Source organism: Condylura cristata, unplaced genomic scaffold (assembly GCF_000260355.1).
Source record: "Condylura cristata isolate star-nosed mole 26May11 unplaced genomic scaffold, ConCri1.0 scaffold00001, whole genome shotgun sequence".
NCBI lineage: Eukaryota > Metazoa > Chordata > Mammalia > Eulipotyphla > Talpidae > Condylura > Condylura cristata.
Window position 1 is genome coordinate 26,458,562 of NW_004567102.1, and position 23,355 is coordinate 26,481,916.

The window sequence follows — 23,355 nt, forward strand, 5'->3', positions numbered from 1 at the left end:
GCTCTTTCTGAAGGCATTTCTACGAAAAGAATTCCCCCAAAAGGTGGAACAATAGCAGTGACATGAGAACCTCAGCTATTATTCCTCAAAGTAACAACTTTGAAAAAAATAAAAGGCCTATTTTGTTTTTATAATATTGCAATGAAATGCTTTATAAAGAATCATATTATAGTAATAAGGGAAGAAATAGTAGCCCTGAGTTTGTCTTCCCTAATAATTTAGTTTCTGAGAGTAGAACTCAAGCTTATCTTCTCTACGGTCCAAATCTCATTTAGCTGCAAATGTGCAATAAATTTTCTGAAATTATTTCCAAATTGTCATTACTCATTATGACAAGAAAAAAAGTACAATTCCACTTTCATATACAAAAGTAATGCAAGACCTGATTTAACAAGCAATTTAGATTGATTTCAATGTCCCAAATCACCTCACTGTTCATATTATTGCAGCAATATGTCAAAGCCTTTTATTAAAAGACAAGATTATGAGCAATTAAGAATGTTCTAAATGTACCGAATATATACTGTTATAAACTATACTAATCCAATGAATGATTTACCTGCTACATTTCAATCTATAAAGAAGTTTCCCATTAGGCCCTCCTTGGTGGCACAGCGCATTAAAGCACTGCACTGAGAAGCTAAAGCCACTTCTGGATGAGTTAGATTCCCACCTGTCCCGGAGATGACCACATAGTGTGGCAGACCTCTCCTGACCCGCCCGCTGCTCCTCTCAGCAGTGTACTTCGCCGATCTGCCTGTTCTATTCCCCACTCTGTCTCTGGTGAAGCCTCTTGCCACTCCTAAGCCTCTGGCCTGTACCCCAGTTCTGTATGTACAAATAAAATAAATCTTAAAAAAAAAAGTTTCCCATTATATCGCATGATAGTAGCTTAAAACATAAATATTTGCTTTCAGATTGCCTGATCCACAGATCTAGTAATAAATGTATATAATTCAAAGTAGATATTTTCTGTTAAAAAAAAATGCTTGCACAGAACCTCTCTGGTGAACCAGGGGGTAAAAGACACAGCTATCAAGCTATTGCCAGCCACTGCAGCACAAGTTTGACCCCTGGCCAGGGAGCTAACCAGCCTGGTGCAGCAGACCTCTCCTATCTTACCCACTACTCCCTCAGCAGTGTATTTCAGTCAGTCTGTCTGTTCTGCTCCCCACTGGGCCTCTGCCTCTCACCCCCAAACCCCACACCTCCAGCCTGTACCCCAGTTCTTATATAAATAAATAATCTTTTTTAAAAAAAATATTTGAATGTACAATGCTTAATTTCCTGTTTTGAAAAGATGGTTAGAAAAAGAGAGGCTGTCATTTAATGCTATTAACCCAAATGCTAAATAGAAAATATTCCAAAATTCATCGAAAAAAGAATACTTGCATATCCTTGTTAAATATTTCTTAAAAAATACTTTACTGGAGGTCCTTGAGCTCCAACTTCTCCCAGTTCTCCCTGGTCACCTTCTTCACCCTAAAAAGCAACAAAGAAAAGCACACCAAATATTATTTTAGCAAATCAACATAAAAGTACACTCAGACTAACTCAGTGGAATCCACATTTATTGGCATCCTCTAAATAACTCTACTATACTTTCTCAAATTATTTTAACTGCAAATATAGAGAATACAGAGAAGTTTAGCACCAAAATTAACAACTTCCATTATTCAAATGTCAGTATTATTGTCTTTTTCTAAGTTTCCCAAAATGTAGAGGACAAAGGGCCAAGAAAAGGAGAAAAAGAGAAACATGTTATGTGTTCTCTTTTCAAAGGTATGCGTGTATATTTGTGGGGGTGTATATTAGGAAAATCTACAATCACACTATGCAAAATTTTCCATAAACTACAATATTTGACCCATTATTTTCATTTTAACTTTTCTTATTATAATTTTAGACCATATGTAATTTTTAAATGAATTAAAAATCACTATTTTTCATGGCTTACATCTTTGCTGTCACACATAGAAAAAGCCTTCTCCACAACTCAAGTACAGAAATATTCATACATATGTTTCTTCTGGTAATTTTGTAGTTTCATTTCTTCCATAGAAATCTTTTCTTATCAGTAACTTATTTTATGCAAAATATAATATAGATATACATTTTGTCTGGTAATTGGTCACTTAATGTAATAGCATTTATTGAATAATGGATTCTCTCCACATAAGTTGAAAAGCTCATCTTCAACATACACTAAACTGTAATACTTGTTTCTAGACTTCCTATTTTGCTCTATTCACCTGTTAAAATACTGTCAAATACCACATATTTTAATTGCTGAAATTTTCATTTATACTTTTATTTAAATTTTTCAAATATTTACTCTTTGAGATGAACTTCATATTTATTTGAAGATCTTCACAAAAACACTACTCTTGTTTTATCACTACATTAAATTAATGTTTTCATATGGAGAGAATTAGAATTTTCACAATATTGCGGTTCCATCCTGGAACTTAGTGTTTCTGCTTGTGTGCTTTTTCTTTCCATCAATGATAAGGCTTTGTTCCTTTTTCTTTCTATTACTCTTAAATATTTCTTAAGTTTTTTCTAAAATATTTTGACTATATGTTTACTGCCAGTGGAATCTTCTTCCAGTGTGTTTTCTAATTACTGATTTGACTTTTTAATACTAACTTTATACTCTCTGATTTACTTTAAAATATGATATTCCAGAAAGAAATTCAAGTAACTCAAAGAGAGAAAGACAAATACCTGATGGTATCACTTACATGTAGAAGATAGAGAAACAAAACAAAAGGTCAACAAAATCTAACATGCCCCTTGGACTCTGGCAACAGAACAGAGGTAGCTACCACAAGAAGAAAGGAACAGGACGAGGCAAGAAGAAAATGGGGAGGAAGCACAGTGAACAATGGGAATGGACTGTGGAAGCTTCAGTGTGGGTAGAAACAACATAAGAAGGAAGAGATCCTATACCTCTAAAATACAAACAACAATGTAAACCCAATTTTACCTAAATAAAAATTCTTAGAAAATAAAATAAAGAAATCCAGTTCCTGTCTTGTACAAAATAATTATTTTATGACTGCTTGGAGTTAAAACATATTTTCTTTCCAAGACAGGTTTTAAAAAACTTTATAGTTCTGATGCTAATAGAGATTACAAGAGGAATAGTTTCTACTTTAAATATTGTTGTAAAATGTTAGAAAATAGTGTTGTAAAATATTAGGAAAAGATTCAGTTCTGTTTTTCCATTCTTACATGTTTCAATTCACTCATGCTCTTGCTGACTCACATAAATATACTAAATGGTATATTTATATTGATACAAAGAAATATAGAAAATATGATATTATCATGTATTAATATAGAATATTTTAGCATATTTTGCAAAGAACTAGATTTTGCCTAAATCATTGTTACTTGATTTTTGAATAAAACATGAGAGTCTTACATAATAGTTTTAGTTTCATCATTATGTTCAGATTATATTCCATAAGAACATGCTTGGCAACTCCAGCGCTATTGTCAATCAATTTGCTAGTTCATTGAGTGGATGATCAATACCTGTGTATAATTAAATGCTACTTCTGTTTTCCTAAGTAATTACAAAAACAACAATGATTGACATATCCACTGTAAGTTTTTTTCAGTAAGGTTTGGGATATTTTTTCAAAGATTCTTTAAAAATCTTGAAGTAGTATATTTATTTTAAATGTTTCACCAGCATGTATGTAACATGCAGTAATCTGCTGAGGGGAGTAGCAGGCGAGCCAGGAGGGGTCTGCTGTGCCATGTGGATCACCTTCCCTGCTGGCGGGGGATGGAACTCACACTGAGCAGCTGCAGCTAACTTGCGTCCTAACCCATTGCACCACCAGTGAGGGCCGCACATTTTTTATATGACAGAAAATTGTCTTAAATTTTCACTGGAAGTTGTTAAAATTCCTTTAATTTACAGCCATGTTTATGCCACTTAAAACTTTTAGTGGTGTTTTTGAAAACTGACATAAGAAGATAAGCTGTTAATAGCTCATTGAAGAGCGAATCTTGAAAGACTAACAGATACACTGAACTATAAACTGAAAGGATAGTGGTGGAGAATTGAGGCTAATGCCTGAAGTTTGCATCAGATTCACAATTCTGCTTTGAATTTACTCTACAAATTAGCTAATGAAGATTTAAATTTTGTTCCTAAAAGAGGAATGAGTAATCAAGTCTTTCAGTAAAATGATAGTAAATTGTATCAAAAGTCTTTCAGTAAAATGAGAGTAAATTGTTATTCTTTTGTAAAGTATTAATGAAGTAAGAAGGACAAAAAATCTACTATACCAGAAGCCAAAATTTTAAGATGCTTAAAGATGATTTACCCAAGTGGATTGAAAAAAAAAAAAAAAACAAGATGTCACCATGTTTTAAATTTCCATCTTAATTTTTCTGCAGAACATACCAGCACTAATACAAGCTGTGTTGTGGATTCCATGTTTCTATGTACACAGCAACATAAATCCTACTGCTAGCTTACAGATTCCTCAAAATCTAAGATATATGGAAATGAAATCAGAAACAAATTATTCTAGAATTTAAGATGAGAAACTATAAGCCAATTATTAACTTCTCCATCTGCCATTCTTAGCAAAACTTGTCATAAAAAAAATCAGATTTGTCATAAAATTTTGTTTAGTGGAGTGGAACAACTAGATGAACAAGGTTTTACTAACAAAAGTATCAAGGAAAAGAGCTGATTGTGACTGACTTGAAAAGGAAGCATAGGGTAGCAACTTAGGAAACAATGAAAATGTTTGGTATTATTTTTTTGTAATTGAATGTTAGAATGTTATGCTTAGTCAGACTATTGATGCACCTACTGAAAATTTGTCAAGCATCATTTGAAAAGAAAAGGTAAAACAGCACACTATATTATTCCTTATAATTCCTCATAAAGAAATTTTAAGTAAAATGATTACTATCTCCTAAGTACAATTTACATTTTGACCACTCCTTTTCCTTACCTTGTGACCTTGTCTTCCAGGTTCACCAATTTCTCCTTTAGCTCCTTTGTGACCCTAACAAGTGCAAAAACTAATTAATTAATCAACAGTGACATTGGGTTTCACACAGAGGAAGGCCACAGGTCATAGAGTGATCTGGTTTCCCTAAATCTGCTGAGAAAAAGATTATGTCACTAAGAAAATAACCACTTCAAATGATCTTAGACACACTCTGAGTATTGTGTGATGCTGTATATGATAAATATCTGGTTTAGTTAATAGGAAAATATTATTCTAGAATTTTAAAAAATGCTCCAGTACCTAGTCTGGTGATGCAGTTCATTGATACTTGCCTACTAGCACCTAGATTTTTCTTTCCCCAGTTTTCTCTCACTATTGAATTATTTATTTTTTATCTATATGGAAAATATTGAAGTAATTATGATGGTAGATGGAGATGAAAACATTTTGGAAAGTCTCTTCTCTTGGTTATTTCGTGATTTTCCCAAGTCAACTAAAAAGTCTCAAATACATATGAACACATAATGTATACTACACATTATGTGCTCTGTCTCCTCCCCTTTCCATCTCTCACCACAGGAGACAAATTTCAGAAAGTTGATTGATGTCTAGAGTCTCAAGCCAATTCATTTAATATTCTTCCCTGAACAAAAGAATTACTGGACAATCAAACACTATGTCCCAGTAGGAATACCTACCCATAGAATTTCTAGATATGAATAAGGACCACAGAATAAGCAAGCAAAGATTTGCCTAATCCATCAGAGTGGGATATCTTGGATAATATTCTTGAAAATATGATATTTAAGTGATTCTCTTACTCTCATGCCTGGCAGACCTGGATATCCCGAGCGAGCTGGTGGACAGGAATTGGGACACTGCAATGAAAACACACAGGAGAGGAGAGAGAGAGTAGATAAGCTGGAGTCTCTGTGTTGTGGTAAAGTTAAAGTGTTTTTTTCTTTTTTCTTTTAGGGATTCCAACTACGGAACCCCAAAGCAATTATATTCATTAAATATCTATGAATATCCTTTTCTTGTTTTTATATTTCTTTTTTAAATTTGGAAGTATTCTTAGCTTACAGAAAAGTAGAGAATAAAGCAAACCCTTCCCCCATGTAGCCACTATCCAAAATTGTAATATATGTTAATAGTTTGTCATATTTATTTCAGATATAAATTTTTAAACAAAATATTTGCAGACCACACATTGAACTATGTCCTGATCCGATTCCCTCCCAGACCCACTGAAAAAGCTCCATTCTGAGTTTCACATGCCTACATCAAATGGGCCAAAATTGTTCAATATCACTTGAACATTAGCATGTAAGAAGAATGAGTTATTTAATTATATCTCCTAAACTGAGATATTCTAGTGAAAAACATGCCTTGGTAATAAGCTAAAATGATCATGGAAAAGTACAGAACCTCCATAATGAAAGCCAGATACAGTTCGAGGATACACAGCAACCCCAGTGGTACTATGGATGGCACTGCTATTGAGTAAAAGTAAAATGCAGAAATACAGCATCGTGTAGAGATAATTTTAAGGAGAATTCATCAGAAGATTATGGTCTTGACTTAAAACTCTATGTTTTGTTGAAAAGAAAACTTCTTACCAACGGATCTCCATCATGAAAGCCAATTGTTCCCTAAGGTAAAGAAAAGACAGTCAAGAATATAACTAAATTGGGCCCTCCCTGGCTGCACAGTGGGTTAGGACACATCACTGCAAGCTAGCAGTCACTGCAAACTAGCTGCAGCAGCTTCAGTGTGAGATCGATCCCTGACCCCGGAGGTGACCCACATGACACAGCAGACACCTCCTGTCTTCCCCACTGCTCCCCTCAGCAGTGTACTTCTCGATCTGCCTATTCTGCTCCCCACTCTGTCTCTTGTGAACCCTCACACTGTTCTTGCACCTCTGCACCTTTTTAAAGATGTATTTATTTGTTCATTCATTCAGAACTGGGGTATAGGCTGGAGGTGCAGGGGCGGTGAGAGGATTCACCAGAGACAGAGCGGGGAGCAGAACAGGCAGATCCACAAAGTATACTGCTGAGGAGAATAGTGGGAGGGTCAGGAGAGGTCTGCCTCGCCATGTGGATCACCTCGCCTCCGGGGAATGGCAGGAATCCAACTCATGCAGAAGTGGCCTCTTGGTGCTGTGCTTTAATCGCTGCGCCACCAGGAGGGTCCAAAAAATATATATTTTTTTAAAGTATAAATTTTTTTAAAAAGAATATAACTAAATAATGAATTTACATACCTACTAATAATAGAAATCTGATGGACAAAAATGTAATAGATATATTTGCTCAAAAAATATAGAGAGTAAATATCAGCATATAGTAAGCTAATAGTCTAAAAACTCAATTCATAGCCAATCCCTTTAAAACATTCTTAAATTGCACTAAGTTCATTTAAGAAATTGAAGGGAAAAGCAATGACAGAATAGAAAATATGGGGAACTCTGAATCAAAGTTAAAAATCTTCTACTTCAATTACTATTTTTAAAATTCTTAACTGTGTAAATTCTTTGTAAAAACTAGTTCATTTAAAAGTGTTCCCTTTATAAGTGTAAATTTTAAGCATTTGCTAAATTTCAAACATCAAAGGACTTCAAATATAATGAGTAAGTTGTTCTCTATCAAGTCTGCCTTTTCAATCATTGTGATTCCTCTGTTTTTCTGGCCTAAAGAGAAAGACCAATGTTTTGGATGGATGAAAAAAAGGAAAAATGCCAGCAATTTTGGAATTTTAGGATCATATGGCCTAAAAGGCACTTTTAATTTAGGTTCCTAGGTTTCTTTAATCCCACCTTCCAAAGGCAGAGAAATTAAAGTTAAAAATAACTTACACTGGGTCCTGGAGGGCCAGGAGGGCCAGGTGGTCCTCTTCTCCCAGGATCACCCTAAATTATTTGAAAATTGTGACACCATGGTTATTCACATGTCAAAATACAGTACCCTAAAACTGGTACTGGCATCAGAGAATGATATTACTAAAAAGTCCTCTAGAGCTCAGAACTGCCACCAAATCAACAGGTAGTCCATAATCTAACTAGGTCCATAAACCCTGAAGAAAAAAGTGTTCTAATCACACCCAGGTAACAAGGTATAGTTGGGGGAGGGAATAGTAAAGTCAAAGTCAATTCTATTCTTGTGCAATGATTGATTTATCAGCTCTGGAAACATTAGATATTATGTTAGTTAATGTACAGAATTGGAAAAGTCTGTTAGTGCCATTCAGCTAATCATAGCAAAAGAAAGCTTGCACCCAGCCTGAAGCTATAAAATACAAGGTTAATGGCTACAATGACTGACTCTTCCTAGAACTATTCACCCATAAGCATTTCATCTGTCACTATACTCTTGTAAATGGAACAGAAAATTAAAGATGGACAAATTTGAATAAGTTTTTTAGATGAAAATAAGTTCCAATTAATCTTAATATTTAGCATTTACTCCTGATATATTTTCCTTCTTAATATTCGACCACAAGAAGTCAAAAGCATCTTACAATTAGTTTAACTTTACAATCAATTCATATTCATTCATATATTTAGTGAATAAACATTTCAAATGTTCATCCAGAGATAACAGTATATAGCATATGACTCCTTCTCTCAATGAGTTCAAAATTAATTTACCTTCTCATAGTATTGCTGCTTCAACATTTTTGAAATATTTATTGAATATCAACATCAAATACTTTTAGCAGCAATTTCCTCTACCAAATTCAACTCTATTAACTAAAGTTAAGTTCTGTTGGCTCAATTATAATTTAATGGCCCTAACATAAATATACATGGCAATAATTTGACAATTTTCATTTCATGCAGAAAATCTAATACAAAATTCATTGGACCCTAATACTGGCTGAAAGCTTATAATATGAAGGTAACACTCCCTTACTTTATGACTTATTCCAGAAGTTAGAAAGAAAAGTTTAGCTTTATAAAATCACTCTATAAAAATGAGGTAGCATTATTACCCCTGGCTCCCAACATTACCATGAACAAGAATAAAATCCATCTGCTAGATGGATTGTTTTTGTTTGTTTGTTTCAGGGAAAACATACAGTTAGGGCAATTTTCTCTCCCTAGAAACATCTTCTTTTAAATCATAATGTGTCGAAATAAATGCCTGTCGTACTCACAATTGGTCCAACACGGCCAAGTTCTCCAGGAAGTCCTGCTGCCCCAGGGGGACCCTGAAGTCAACAAATCCATGGCACAGGGTGATTTGTGAATGCTTTCAGTACTTCGCACAAATGATATCAAATATAACAAACAAGCAAGTTAGAGTCATGCATCTGTCCTACTCTTGGTTTCTGTGAGGTAATTACTCACTTGAACAAGTTTTAATTATTTAAAATAGAACAGAGTGGATGTGGTGTTACATACTTCTGACTAGGTATGAAACCATAACACTAAGTCAGATGCAATGTTGTAAAGCAATGTTGTAAACCATTTTTACTGTGATAAAAATAATAAAATAAAATGGAAGAGAAACTTCTTCAACTAATAAAATATTTTCTTTGGCAGAATAGGAATGCTGTCCATGTAACTACCTAAAGATAATATAGGTAGAACCCTATAAATACCACTGGGTAGACTGTTAGTTGGAAAGGAAAGATGGGGTCTGAGAAATAGGCCATTTTTATAGACCATGTAAAATAAACCAAAGGATGGTACTTACAGGAGGCCCAGGAATACCACGACCCTGAAAGATTAATAAGAATTATTATGGTATGTGACTTATATTTAAGATTAGTATGCACAAAGACATAACTCACTTCAAAAATAAACTATCATTAGCTAAATATATGATGCTTATTCTAAAGAAAGCACTGGATAAAGAAAAGCAAACATGACTCTGTTCATTAAAGGAAACTTGTTTCAGGTCTTCAAACGTTCCTTTGAGGTCCAAGCTAACAAGTAATTTTTTTGCAAGCTTTTAAAAAAGAAAATGAAAGTAAAGTCTCCCTCAAGAGAATTTACCATCACTTACAAAGAGGAATGTCACAGCCTGCCAGTTTTAGAGATTTTTTTACACTTGTCTATATTTTATAGATACCGACATTAAAAACAATACAATGTACTGCTTTACAATTTATAATGGTGTTTCAGAGTTCCCCAGCCAGACAGTCATCACAGATAGGCAGGGTAGGAAAAAAGGTCAGAAAAATGGGACCCCCCCCTTTAATAGCAGTGTTGATTTTCCAGACACGAATCCAACAGATATCGAAAATAAAATGGCATCACTCCCGAAGCATCCTGTGATAGGATCTTAGCGTAAGTGGTGAATTTGATTGTAAATATAGCCATTTTACTTCCCACTTAAATGCTCTTTCCCAGTACCAAACTGTATATAATGAAGAACTGAAACCACATTTTCTCTTTAGTTATGATTCCCAGCACAGTGCCTAGAATATAATAAACCCTAACTATATGCTAGCTGAACTTCATAAAACTGAATATCAATTGCTTCTCTGTTTTTCATGCTCAATTTTTCTCCCATGGGATTCATCATTACTCTTTTCTCTCCTCTACACTAGCCTAAATAGCTTTTATTCACCACTAACTGTGACATGATATTTATATTAGCTTTTCATCCAGATTTTCTTTTCTAAAATATCTGTATCGGAAGCATCCAGTAGAATTAATTTGAATATCAATTATATCTGATATTATCATTTTTAATTTTTAGGCAGTCCAAAAAACAAGAATTTCATGTAAGTGATTTGTTTTCATGCTAAAACAAATTTGAGGGCCTTTTTCAAGGAATTCCTAAGAAATCATTCCTAACTGAATATTTTAACATGTGGATCAATTTTGGAAATAAAAGTTAGGTTAGGCAAAGTAATCAATAAGCTATTTCATTATCAGATCTATATGGCTGATAAGTTTCAATAAATAAAAAAAGCCTGTATGGAAGATGTTGAGCTCCAAGTTGAAAAATATGGGAAAAAGGAGAGGCGAAAAGGTGAAGGGGAGAGAGGAGATTTTGAGTGAGAAACTGCCTCTGATTCCCCTTATTGAGAAGCTATTCCATATAGATCTGCTTCAGAAACTATTCACTTCTGAAAATAGGATATAAGGGGAAAGTTGACAGATGCTGAAATATGGCAAAGAAAACAGTGCAAATAGAAGGCATGAAGAAAAATATATAGGTTAATGATAAGAACAAAAGAGGAATCAAGAACAATATAGAAAGGAAAATCAGTCAAGAACCTATTCCTTTTACCATTAGAAATAACACAGATGTTGGATTGTGTAGAGTAGGAAAAGACTAGGCAAGGAGTCAGGTGGATGACAATATCTGAGGGTTGACTCTGCATTAGCAATGTAAGCAGTTGAGCAGAAAGTGGTGTCAGCTTATGGTCAACATACTTGCATTTGCTGTTGTTATGCAAGAAAGGTTTTCCTTTGGTGGGGATGGAGGGAGTATTACCTGTTGGGGAAAACCTGCAAACACACATATGTATTTAATGTTGTACATTCAAATTTCTCTCCCAGTCAGCTTGCTTACCTTGCCAGATAAGTCATAAATTCCTTTGTGATTCATATTATGTAGAAAATTGCTTTTAAAAATTTCAAGTGGCAGTATTTCACCCTAAGATAGAAGTTTTTTCAATTCTGTCACTTTACATTTACTTACTGGAAATCCACGAGATCCTGGCACACCCGGCTCTCCCTAAAAATAAAAATAGTTTCATTACTCTTAGTTTTAGTAGCATGGATATGTAAATATGTAACTGCATACATATTAAAATCCCTAAAACACTCTATCTTAATGTTTTTAATTTAATTCAGCTAAAACATTTCAGTTGAAAAAGCATATTTCAATTTCAAAGCTTTATAATTTAATATGTTAGTAGATTTGCAAAAACACTATAATAAAATTATACTTCAGCTTTTCATTAATACCAGTAACTAATAATTTACCTTCTGCCCTCTTGGTCCAACAGAGCCAGGAGACCCATCAGGTCCAGTTAATCCCTATCAAAGCAAGATAATTAGGACAGAATTGTTATAGTTCCTTTAGACAAACCTTTAAATGGATAATTCCATTTTATTTATTAATTATCTGCAGGATGGTTAAAGTTATATGATGCAAGTATGTATAAGGAAATAGCTTTCTACATGAACTCTATTAGTTTCTATTGATAAATTTTATCATATTCCTAACTTCCTGATAACTCCATTCTTTACCACAGTATTCAATAATTTAATACTTTAGGCCTGGACTTTGAAAAAATACAATATGGCAAATACAGCATTACAGTGTTCTAACAGCTAAGTCTGATGGGACAGCAGTTCTTGGCTCTGTTTTAACCATGTTCATATATTGCCACCTGCTTTACTTAATTTATAAAAATAAAACCATGCTATACCTCTATAATACTAATGTCTTGACCATTATAAAACATTTCTTCAATACGAAATAAAAGGAATCTCATTATTGTGTTAGAGACAGCTAAAGCCTTCTAGCCAGCTTCCAGAAATGAGAATTGCTTATTGAAGAATGCTAACTTTTAAAGTTAAATATTTGAGAGAACACATATGACCATACATTATCTTTCTTGGCAAAAATAGCTATATATATTAACTATGTATTTACAATATGTAGTATGTAACTCTGCTATTACATAACATTATAAATATCATATTATATACTAAGACATTTAATAGTTTCAAGCATTTGAATTTTCCTGACCAGTAAAAACTTTATCACCAAATTTTTTATAAAATAAAGTTCAAAGTATAATACTGTATATACACCTGATTGTCTATATTTGGTGAAAATACATTTAAAGTTTTTCTTTACTCTTTGACACTTTTCAATATAGACATTTGTAATGCAATCTTATAATATGCTAAAGATCAATATTTGCACAGTACCTGTCATAGTTACTTTCCAACCAGTGATATCTAATACTGAAAAATACTGAACTATATATACTATGTTTTTTCCTGTATATATATATATATACCTATGATAAAGTTTAATGTACTATTAGATGCAGTAAAAAATAAACAATGATAACTAATAACTAAATGGAACTATATCAATATATTATAAGTTATGTAAATGTGTATCTCTCTCAAAATATATTACTGTACATGGTATTTTGGGCCACAGTTCACCAAAAGTAACTAAAAGTAGAAATGGAAGGCATAATGCGTTGATGCTATTTGTTTATGTGTGTGGATAGATGGATAAAAAGATATATATTATATAAATAAAAGTAATGCATGCCAACATGTAAATATCCTATTTGTATTTTTATAATAAAAAAATACAGAGGTTTCATATTTAAAACCTATATATTATCAAGATTCTGGAAAAGATTCAATTGATAATAATTGAGAGGTGAATATCTTGATATGTAAATTCTACTTAAAAATAGATCAGAAAAGCCATATTTAATCTGTAATAGTTTGCATAACTAGCAGTGAAATATTTCATATATTTATATAGAAAACTAGTTTATTGTTCACCATTTCCATATTTCTCTACATGAATTAATTTTTCTAATAACTCCGAAGAATGAATCAAAGGAAATAGAAAAAATGAGTTGAAAATATTAATTACTGAATTTTACTAAGAAAATTATTAAACACACACAAAAGAATTTTTGGCAGACTGTCTTTGATTTTCAATGGTCCTGGTCTCATTCTAGCCTTGTAATTTGGGAATAAAACCCCACATATTAGTTGCTGAGCACATATGGTAATGGAACACTGGGTTTTGTATTTCACCAAACAAACCTTAAATGTGTGTCCCAGATCACAAGCATAGCGATTTTATAAACTTCAGCTCTTACTCCAACTTTCCTACACATACCATCCAAGAATAGTCTTCTCCAATACCCACACACAGCCAATGAACCATCTTCTATCTGTGACTGGAATAACTGACAAGATGAAGGATAGTAATTGCTTTATTTAATAAAATTTCAGCTGAATTATAATAAAGCGGAACCTAGTAAATGATTATGTCACCTGAAGACTGCTCCCAGGTCACTTCTTATTTAAAGTATTTTTCATAAGCTATGAAAAATGATGTCTATCATCGGCAAATTTTTAATTAAATTGAAGATAGATTCTGGTGTCAAAAGCTCTGTAAGGACAAGGTTGGTGTCCATTACAACCCCAGCACACTGTCTCTGGCATCTAACACACATTCAATACATAACTAAGGAATAAAGTTAGTCTATTAGGTGGAGAAGTAAATTCATTTGTTCCTCTTAATTTTTGGTTCATTGCCATATAGCTGCTCAAGTTGCTTAACTACATAGTGCCTTAGTTTGCTAATCTATAAACATAAGTATAACATTAGTATCTACCCCAAATGATAACTTGAAGAATATATGGAATATTACACACAAAGTACGTTGAACAGTGCCTGTCAGGGTTGATCCTGACAACAGTACTTGTGAGTCTGATTGTTGATGCTGTGAAGAGTTCACAAGAAAAACATGTTTCCTGTGCTGGAAACTTAACATCCCATTCAGAAAGTGTTATTAATATAAATAAGCAAAAGAGTCTAGATCTTAACCATGGTCACATATTTCATAGCCAACTCACATTTCTCTCATGTCTAATAAATCCACTTACAGTGACCTTTCTGAAGAATTTCTTAGTAACTCACTATCTTAATCACCCTACATCTTCCAAGGATAATGGTTGTGTACGTTGAAAGATGATAAAGCACATAACTTGTTTCCTATAAAAGTGACATGGTTTAATGGTAATTCTTATAATTAATTCTAATTCCTCTGTCTATCTCAGATGGATGTTCCAAAAATGAATAAAATATTGTTTTAAAGAGATCGCTTAGCACCTCATACAAATGACACCTGTAAGAGTATTAATATCATAGATAACAGCAAGTGGTATTCTTTGAGTATAAAATTCTAACCAAGCTCTGATTTCCTTAATTTTACATATTAGCAACATCATCTGATTAATCATTTAACATTACCAAAAGACACAGCATTGCAAAAAATCAAAAAGCAGAAAAGAAGTTGGAGTTTTAAGGTTCCACCTCTACATGCAAGGTCACCTGTCAAGAAAAGAATGTTGAAGGCTTTCCTACTGACTGTGTTCCCCTGTGTTCTGGGACAAACAGCATACTCTGATCTAAGGGCCACTGTTTCATTATTCTTAATGCCTGCTCTGAATTTAATGTAGCAGTTTTAGTGCCTCTTGTTGCCCGGTATCAATTGCTTTGTTTAGAATGTCAATTGGGGCCTTCCCTGGTAGCGCAGCAGGTTAGGACACAGCCCGACAAGTGAGCCGCAGCCACTTCAGTGCGAGTTAGATCCTCGGCCTGAGGTGACCCACATGGCACGGCAGACCTCTCCTGACCTGCCCACTGCTCCCCTCAGCAGTGTACTTCGTGGATCTACCTGTTCTACTCCCTACTCTGTCTCTGGTGAACCCTGTCACCACCCCAAGCCTGAGAGCAGGCTTGTACCTTAGTTCTGTATGCATAAATAAATAAATGTTGAAAAGAAAATGTCAAGTAGACAAAGAGTATAGTAATAAGTCTAGTGAACTCAAATCTTTACATCCTTATGGATCTAATTCAAAATTTGGTGAACTTGAACCACACTGATATTTACAAATATAGAAATTAATTCTAAATTATTTTTATTATCCATTCAGTTATTTAAATAATTTTTCTTGGTTGGTAATTCAGATATTAAAAATTCACCATCACAAATTTACTCTAATTTGCTCTAATTATTCCACTATTTAAGAACCTCATTGGTATGTACATGAGGCAAAACTATCCTGAGCTGAGTCAAAAAATCAAGAGATGTGGTTTCTTTTGCTACCTTAGCTTCTAAATAACTCTGAATCTCTGAGGAAATTAACTGCTCTCATAATTATTTAGTTTCCAAACATTTTCAAAAGCCAAACATTCTATGAAGTGGTGGTAAGTTTAAAGGAAGTAATGTTTATGACTGTACTTGACAAAAAAGTTCCATATAAATGTAAACTAGTACAGTACCTTTTTTTTACTTAGTTCTGGAAAATGCCTAAGCTACTAGAACTACACAGATTTCTTGCATTTCTCTCCTTCCTTTCTTTTTTTCTTGGTTTCCTTCCTAATCATAGGAAAATGATTCAATACACTCATCAGTATTTACCTGAGCACCTTTCAGGGTTAAATTTCTAGCATATAAAAGTCTTACTTTCTTACATATTTTAACTCTGGACATTTTATTTGTTCTGCATTGATTATGGTACTGTAACTACAGACCAAAAAAAAAAAATTGTGTGTGATTGTTATTTGCATTGTGCTTCTAATGATTTTGAAGTACTTTAATTTATTTATCCAATAATTTTGTGTAAGTGGGGAAATTATAAAGCAAAACCAATACTTGCCTTTATAATTTGATGGCAAAGGTATTTGTTGAACATGCTACAAAAGCATCATTAAACTGAGGCACAGATAAACTAGGTCTCTGAAATTATTGCATCTTAGTAGTGAGACAGGTTAATTGGTTTATATTTGAATCAACATAAAATGAATGATGGCAATAATAACAATAATTTACATTAACTTTTGACCCCAAACAAAAGGCCGGTCCAAGCTTCAAAGCAATATAGAAATAAATCCAAACCTATATTGGGCTACTAATTTATTTAGTGGCCATTATTTATTAAACCTTTTATTATGAGTTTCAAGTAGTTCATGGTGTTTCAGAGAAGAGCTTATTAACCAACAAGCTGTATAATTTCAGTTTGTATTATATATATTAATTTTATATTCAGTTTGTATTGTCCAAATGTCAGTCCCTTAGTACTCACATATTGTCATTTCACAAACATAGAAAGAGGCCCTCCCCAGTGGCGCAACAGGTTAAAGTGCATCACTGTGAGGCTTGCCTCAGACACAGCAGCATGAGTTTGATCCTCAGCCAGGGAGGTGACCCACATGGCGTGGCAGACCTCTCCTGTCTGCTTACTGCTCCCCTCAGCAGTATACTTCATGAATCTGCCTGTTCTGCTCCCTACTCTGTCTTTGGTGAATCCTCTCGCCATCCTAGCACCTCTAGCCTGTATCCCAGGCCAGATGTATTTGTTACATAAAACAACAAAACTTAAAAAAAAGAAAGAAAGAAAATTCAAACTAGGGGCTCTGAAAAGGAAAACAAATGTACTTCCTAATACATTAAATAGCAGTAACTGCTAAAATCCAACAACTTTTATTTCTCTCAAAATGAAGGATCTGCCTTGAAATAGAATCCAAAATTCTTGGGCATTACAATCATTGGTTTCAACTTTGATTTAGATACGTTGTTTTTGGAAACCACATAAAGTGGTAACTTCAAGGAAAACATGAAGACACAGATGCCCTCTTTACTTTGTACCCCAGTGACAAAGATCAGGACTGACCTGTAACGGGCCTTTTATATAAGTATTGGCCACATTCAGGAGAAAAGAGGAGCTGAGAGTCCTGAAGTTATTTTACTCTGAAGAAATATTTAGAATTAGATTTACCTCATAACAGAATCTGAGCTTCCCTCAGAAAGGGCTTGAGAGTGTAGAGGTGGGTAAACAAGGGAAGATAGCCTGCTTATTTCTGTTCAGTGATGATGGCCAAAACACAGTGGAAAGAGAGGATACCAGTTTTGATTTCCTTTCGGATGTATTGCGACGACGTCTCTGCCCCTCTGCACTCACATCAGACCCACCCCTCAATCATGCTCCTCTAAATTAAATCATGTTTCTCTAAATTAATCTAGGACATTCCAGAGAGAGTCTGAACTAAAAGTACATGCTGGGCCACCTCGGTGGCACAAGGGGTTAATGCACAGCACTATGAAGCTATCCATAGCCACTACAGGACAAGTTTGTTCCCCAGCTGGGAAAATGACCCACATGGCATGACAGACCTCTCCAGACCTGCTCACTGCTCCCCTCAGCAGTGTATGTGAGCCAACCCGCCTGTTCTGCTCCCCACTCTGTCTCTGTGAGTCCTCTAACCCCCTGTGCCACTGGCTTATACCTCAGTCCTTACATGCATAAATAAATAAATCTTAAAAAATAAATAGATCTTTCAAAATAAGCAAATAAAAGTATATGCTGTGAAACTTCAGCAGAGGCCTTGGGGACTACTCCTCCCCTGACTCCCTGTCCCAGCAGTATGACTGAAAATTGACCTCATGTGCTGGGAATGGACTATTAGAGGCAAGAACCAAGTACCCTCTGCTGTTTTCTGGGAAGAGTACATTCCTGGTGGTGTGTGCTCTCTTCAGGGGGCCTGGCTCCCAGAGTTGTCCACATCGCTAACCCTAAAGTCAGTCTCTCTGTATGTCATTCCGTCTCTCTCTCCACCACCCTCCTCCCCCAACCCCCCCCCCTCATCTCTGGCCTCATCCCTCCACAGCCTTGTGCCTACTCACATCAGATCCTGGTGTGCCCGGCTTGCCTGGAGCTCCTGGCTTTCCTGGTTCCCCTGGAGGACCCTGAGCAAGTAAAGTGTGAAGCAGGGAAAGAAAATGAGCAAAGTTGAAACCCTTAGGGCCACATGACAGCCAAACACTTCTAAATGAAGGAAGTGCACAGTGAGCAAACTGATTAGCTTACCGGGGGACCTGGGGGACCCTTTGGACCTCGGTCACCCTGGATGGGTAAGGAAAAAAAGCAAAATCAGTCCATGAGCCAAAGGTACTAGGGACCCGGCTGAGAAAATCCCACTCATGGGCATGTTCATCACACAGATAGGGTTAGGGTAAGTGCCTTAGGGGGGAGGTTCATCATCAATGGAAACATTAAGACAGGTTTATCTCCCTATTTGCCAGGCTTCAAGGATCCAGCACCCAGTTCTCACCCACTGCCAATACCACCTTTGGGTGGGGGACATCTGGCCCTCTCTAAATACACAAACACCAGAGCTGTGATAGAGTAGAAAGAGACAGGACTGAAGGAACAAAGTAACCTGGAGATAGATACTTACGTCAATACCATCGATGCCTGGAACTCCAGGAGGACCAGGGGGCCCAGGAGGACCCTGCTCACCCGGAGGGCCTCTCTGACAAGAATAGGACACTGGGTTAGTGGAGCAAGGTAGAGAACAAAGAGAAACTGGGCCCAGTTCCAGAGCTTTCTCCCACTTACCTCCCTTACCCTAAAAGTTATCTCCCTATCTCCCTATCGATGTCAAGTTTTTGAAAAGCAAACTTTCAAATTCCTTGGTCTGAGTCATATTCTAAACAAGACTAAACACTGGGGCTGAGTAGGTTCTACACCCCCAAAGTAGGGAGAGGAGTCACAAGGTTTCACCTCTACAGAGTATATTAAACCACAGGAGAATTGTGAAGAAGGCAGGGCCTCTTTTAAAGGAATTCAATAGTGAAAATAGTGGTCACTCGATTCTTACATCTAATCAGCAATTGCAGGGCAGTGTTGAGGTCAAAATGGAACAGCTAAGAATGGAAATGCTCCACAGCAGATCAATTACAGGACAGCTTTGGTCAGTCTGTCTATGTCCACTCCAAACCTGGCATAAGCTTGATGGAAAGATTTAGGCGCGAGTGGGGTCAGTAGCTCCTCAAAGCCCAGTGAGCACCTGGCCTCCATTCCTATTTACCTGCAGTGACTCTCCCTTGCATGAGGTATTTTCACCTGGCTTCAAAACTACACCAAATTTCAGAGTGACCCTAGAGTGTGATCCATTTTATCACTTGTGAACAGTTAAGCTTTGATGATGCTAGCAGGAATGCTGGCGTCTGGAAAAGGATAAAATGTTGCTAAGGGAATGTGAGGGGTTCTTTTCTCCCTTCTAAATTAAAAAAAAAAAAAAGTAAAGAAAAGAAAAGAAAGAAAGCTTCTTTCATCAAGAACAACCTTGTTTTTTTCTCCACTTCAGGGACCAGACAGGTTACAATAGGGTCTTTGTAAGTGAAACCTCAAACCGCCTGGGGCTCACCCGCCCCTCCAAGTCCTCCCAGGCAAAGGAGGGAGAAGACACCAGAGCCATTGGGAAGTTGCTGAAATTTTGAAGTGAGCCAGAGCCTCGCGGTCCAAACCCCCAGCCACTGGCACCACACGCTGGCAGAACTCAGAGTTCAGCAAGGCCACCGCAGGCTGGAGGAGCTCGAGAGTGCGTTTTTAGTGCCGTTTGCCATTTTCCCCCGCCTGCTCCTGCAAGGCCCGCTTTAGACGCGCACCAAAGAGCCTTTGGGGAGGTAAGAACCAGACTAAAAATTTAAACCAAGTTACAGACAGCCATCAGCGCCTGAAACTGCAGTGTTAGGACCCAAGTAGGAGGGAAGATGCCCTGCCCAGGCGTCATCTCGGGCCCCAGACTCTGACCGCACCCACCAGGGCAGGTGCAGAAGGATGGAGGAACGTTGCACATGGGGCCCCTTCCCCTCTGCTTCCTGCTTCCAGAAGGCTGGCCCCCCTGCATGCTCTTGAAAGATGCAAGCACTTTCTTTCCTCCCAACTTACCTCCTCGGTAGTCTGGCTGGGCTGGAGAAGAAAAGATGGGGGGAAAGTTAGAAGGTGCCCTGTACCCTATCCCCCAAACTAGCCATAACTTACTTGAGCAGCGCACAAGCAAAGCCCTGACAGTAGCAGCCGCAACCCTAGGGCTCTGAGGTCCCACACGGTCCAGGCCATATCAGCTGCCCTCTGCTAATTCCCTGGCAGGACACAGTCTCTTGCTGCTCCAGAAGGCTTCCAGAACTGCCACCCACAAAAAGAGCCCCCGGGAGTTGTAATTGTAAAACCAATGGGGCTAGGGAAGTATTAAGTTCCTCCTATTTATGGATGGTTCTGGAGAGGGTCCTGGGGATTGGAGGAGAGCTTGCGGGGGCTGGGAGCTCGGATAGAATGACAACAGTCCCCCTTAACCCTTTCCCTGCAGCTGCACAGGCAAAGTCTGAATGTGTGGCTTTGCCTCCACCACCCCAGTTCCAGCATAGCCTCTGGCTGTGCCCTGGGTGGCCTCAGGTAACCGGGTGCTACAGAGAGCAGCGGGGAGTGGACCCCCACCCTATATTCTGGAGTGATGTTTATCAGAAGAGAAGGTAGGCTCTAGGCCCTTAAAGGTTGATTGAGGTCAACCTATTCCTTATGCTTGGAGCCTGGACTGTTTAGAGATATGGGGAGGTAAGAGTTGGGGGAGGGGCAGCGGTGGAAAAGAAGAAGTTAAGCTGGGTGGCAGTGGCTGTTGCAGGTGATCAAGGGACTCACCGTTATCCTGGCTGGCAGCTCATGGCAAGTTTCTCTTCTGGGTCGCAGTGGGTCACAATGGATCAGCATCCATTGAAGTTCAAACTTGAGAAAAACAAGGGCATATTCAGGTTCTTTTAAAGGACAAGAAATAGGTCTTTTAAGAGAGAGATGAGTCTATGACTGTAGTCTAATTGTTAAGTGACTGGAGACCAACTTGAATTGGCTGATCTCAGGAAGCCTAACTTTCGTTCCTTGAAAACATATTTCCAATGGAAATTGACTGGCATCCTTCCCAGTTTCTCTTCATCTTTGCATGTAGGTGTCTGTAGCTCTGCATTTCTCCAGCATAGTCCTTGGCACTACACAGACCACTGGCACTGACTTTTATTTCTGTCCTTACCACAACCTCAAGAGGTAGATTCTATTAAAATGAGGTGCAGAGAGAACAAAGAACTGTATAAATCACAACCCGATAAGTGTCAAAGTCTGGAGTAGAATTTAGGCCTATTGGGTAAGCCTGTTCTCCCCAAACAGATGCACTGCATTTATGCAGTTAAAAATAGAGACAAATGGGCCCTCCCTGGTGGCGCAGTGAGTTAAAGCACAGCACTAAGAACCTAAAGCCACTTCCTCAAGAGTTGGATCCCTGCCTGCCCCCCCCCCCAGGTGACCACATGGTGCGGCAGACCTCTCCTGACCTGCCCGCTCCCCTAAACAGTGTACTTTGTTGATCTGCCTGTTCTGCTCCCTTCTCTGTCTCTGGTGAATCCTTTCACTGCCCCTGCACCTCTGGCCTGTACCCCAGTTCTGTATGCACAAATAAATAAAATCTTTTTAAAAAAATAAATTAAAAAAAATAGAGACAAATGCAGTCAAAAGGTGGCATACAGGGAGAAAGTAGGTGAATGAAAATCTGGCTCTAGAAGAAATTTGCAAGCTAGAGAGGACACACTCTTTGGAGAGGACATGACTTAAAATGGTTAGGACAGACTAGAAGTAGAGAGTATGAAAGGGAAATCTAGGACTTAGGAAAGAAAACAAATAATAAAAGATATTTAACTGTGCTCATAGGCTGAAGATACATTTACATTTTCTCAACGCTTGAAATTCAAATGAATTCTCTCAACTTATATTTTAGCAGGTGCTAAGAGAAAAAAGAAGAGGGAAACTGGGAAGAAATAAAGCAAGGGAAGAATTGCCAAATCTAAATCTAAAATCCTCAGGCAACAGGTAAAAAAAAGAAATTATGTACCACACAAGAAACCTGCCACCCTGCACCATGCCAACCCATTAAGCTGAGGAAGTTCCTTGCTAGGCATTTCGAATAAACCTTTTGGTCAAGTGATCCTCCTAGCATTATGTATATATCTACCTAAGTAGCCAAGTCCCCAATATTATCTTTTCTCTTATCCAATAGTGATTTGTACTGCATCACCCCAGCCAAATGGAGGTTAGAGCTGATGGAGCTCAAGTTAAGTTAAATATGTTTTTCTAATGTTAGGGAAACAATCAGAGTTAAGGGAGATCAGAATTGGAGAAAGGATGAAGTACTTCTTTTGTACCCATAAAGAAAGTTAGTCCATTTATTTCTTTTCCCCAGAAAACAAAGTCATCTGAGAAAGTTAAATGGGATGAAAAGAAAGTAAGCAGCTAAATCAAGACATTTTAAGAGGGAAAGTTATCTGTAAATTGTGTGAAAATTGTGCTGACCTGTATACTCATGATGTGAGTTATTCAATAGTAAACTGACCTTTTATTAAAAAAAAAAAAAACTGCCTACCAAACCATACATTGTTTTCAGTTAAAGAATAACCATAATCAAACAGTTTGTTGGTATTAAAGAAGTCTTGTTGGCGTAAGAAGGATTTTAATGCATTTTGTTCTAAACTACAGTAGAAATTTGAAAAGGAAGACAAAAAAGGAATGGAACAATTTTTCCTTAATGACACCAAATACCTGACTATACTTCAAACAACTCTTTGAAGTTCATAAATGGGTAAGTAAAGTAGAGATGTTAAGCCATAGATCATAGGTCACATAGTTAGTACAAGGCAGAGCTGGCATTCCAAATGTGCCCAACTCTAAAATAAGGTTAGAGAGTTTCTATCACCCTATTGAGACCCCCCCCCCAACTGTTTGATGCTTAAATGGGAGGTT

The 23,355-nt window shown here is 36.8% G+C and overlaps 1 protein-coding gene across 1 annotated transcript in view; it reads right to left on the reverse strand.

The window, feature by feature from the left end:
- Positions 1 to 20,639, reverse strand: part of COL9A1 (collagen, type IX, alpha 1) — a 63,208-nt gene extending 42,569 nt beyond the window's left edge. The window contains exons 1-13 of the mRNA XM_012720238.1: positions 20,563 to 20,639; positions 18,974 to 19,048; positions 18,604 to 18,639; positions 18,420 to 18,482; positions 11,941 to 11,994; positions 11,654 to 11,689; positions 9,692 to 9,715; positions 9,150 to 9,203; positions 7,849 to 7,902; positions 6,608 to 6,640; positions 5,810 to 5,866; positions 4,989 to 5,042; positions 1,429 to 1,482 (exon numbers count right to left, since the gene is read on the reverse strand). Of these exons, the coding sequence (XP_012575692.1) occupies positions 1,429 to 1,482; positions 4,989 to 5,042; positions 5,810 to 5,815 (114 nt within the window). The 5' untranslated portion in view covers positions 5,816 to 5,866; positions 6,608 to 6,640; positions 7,849 to 7,902; ... (6 more) ...; positions 18,974 to 19,048; positions 20,563 to 20,639. The remainder of the gene's footprint in view (positions 1 to 1,428; positions 1,483 to 4,988; positions 5,043 to 5,809; positions 5,867 to 6,607; positions 6,641 to 7,848; positions 7,903 to 9,149; positions 9,204 to 9,691; positions 9,716 to 11,653; positions 11,690 to 11,940; positions 11,995 to 18,419; positions 18,483 to 18,603; positions 18,640 to 18,973; positions 19,049 to 20,562) is intronic.
- Positions 20,640 to 23,355: the final 2,716 nt, after the last annotated feature.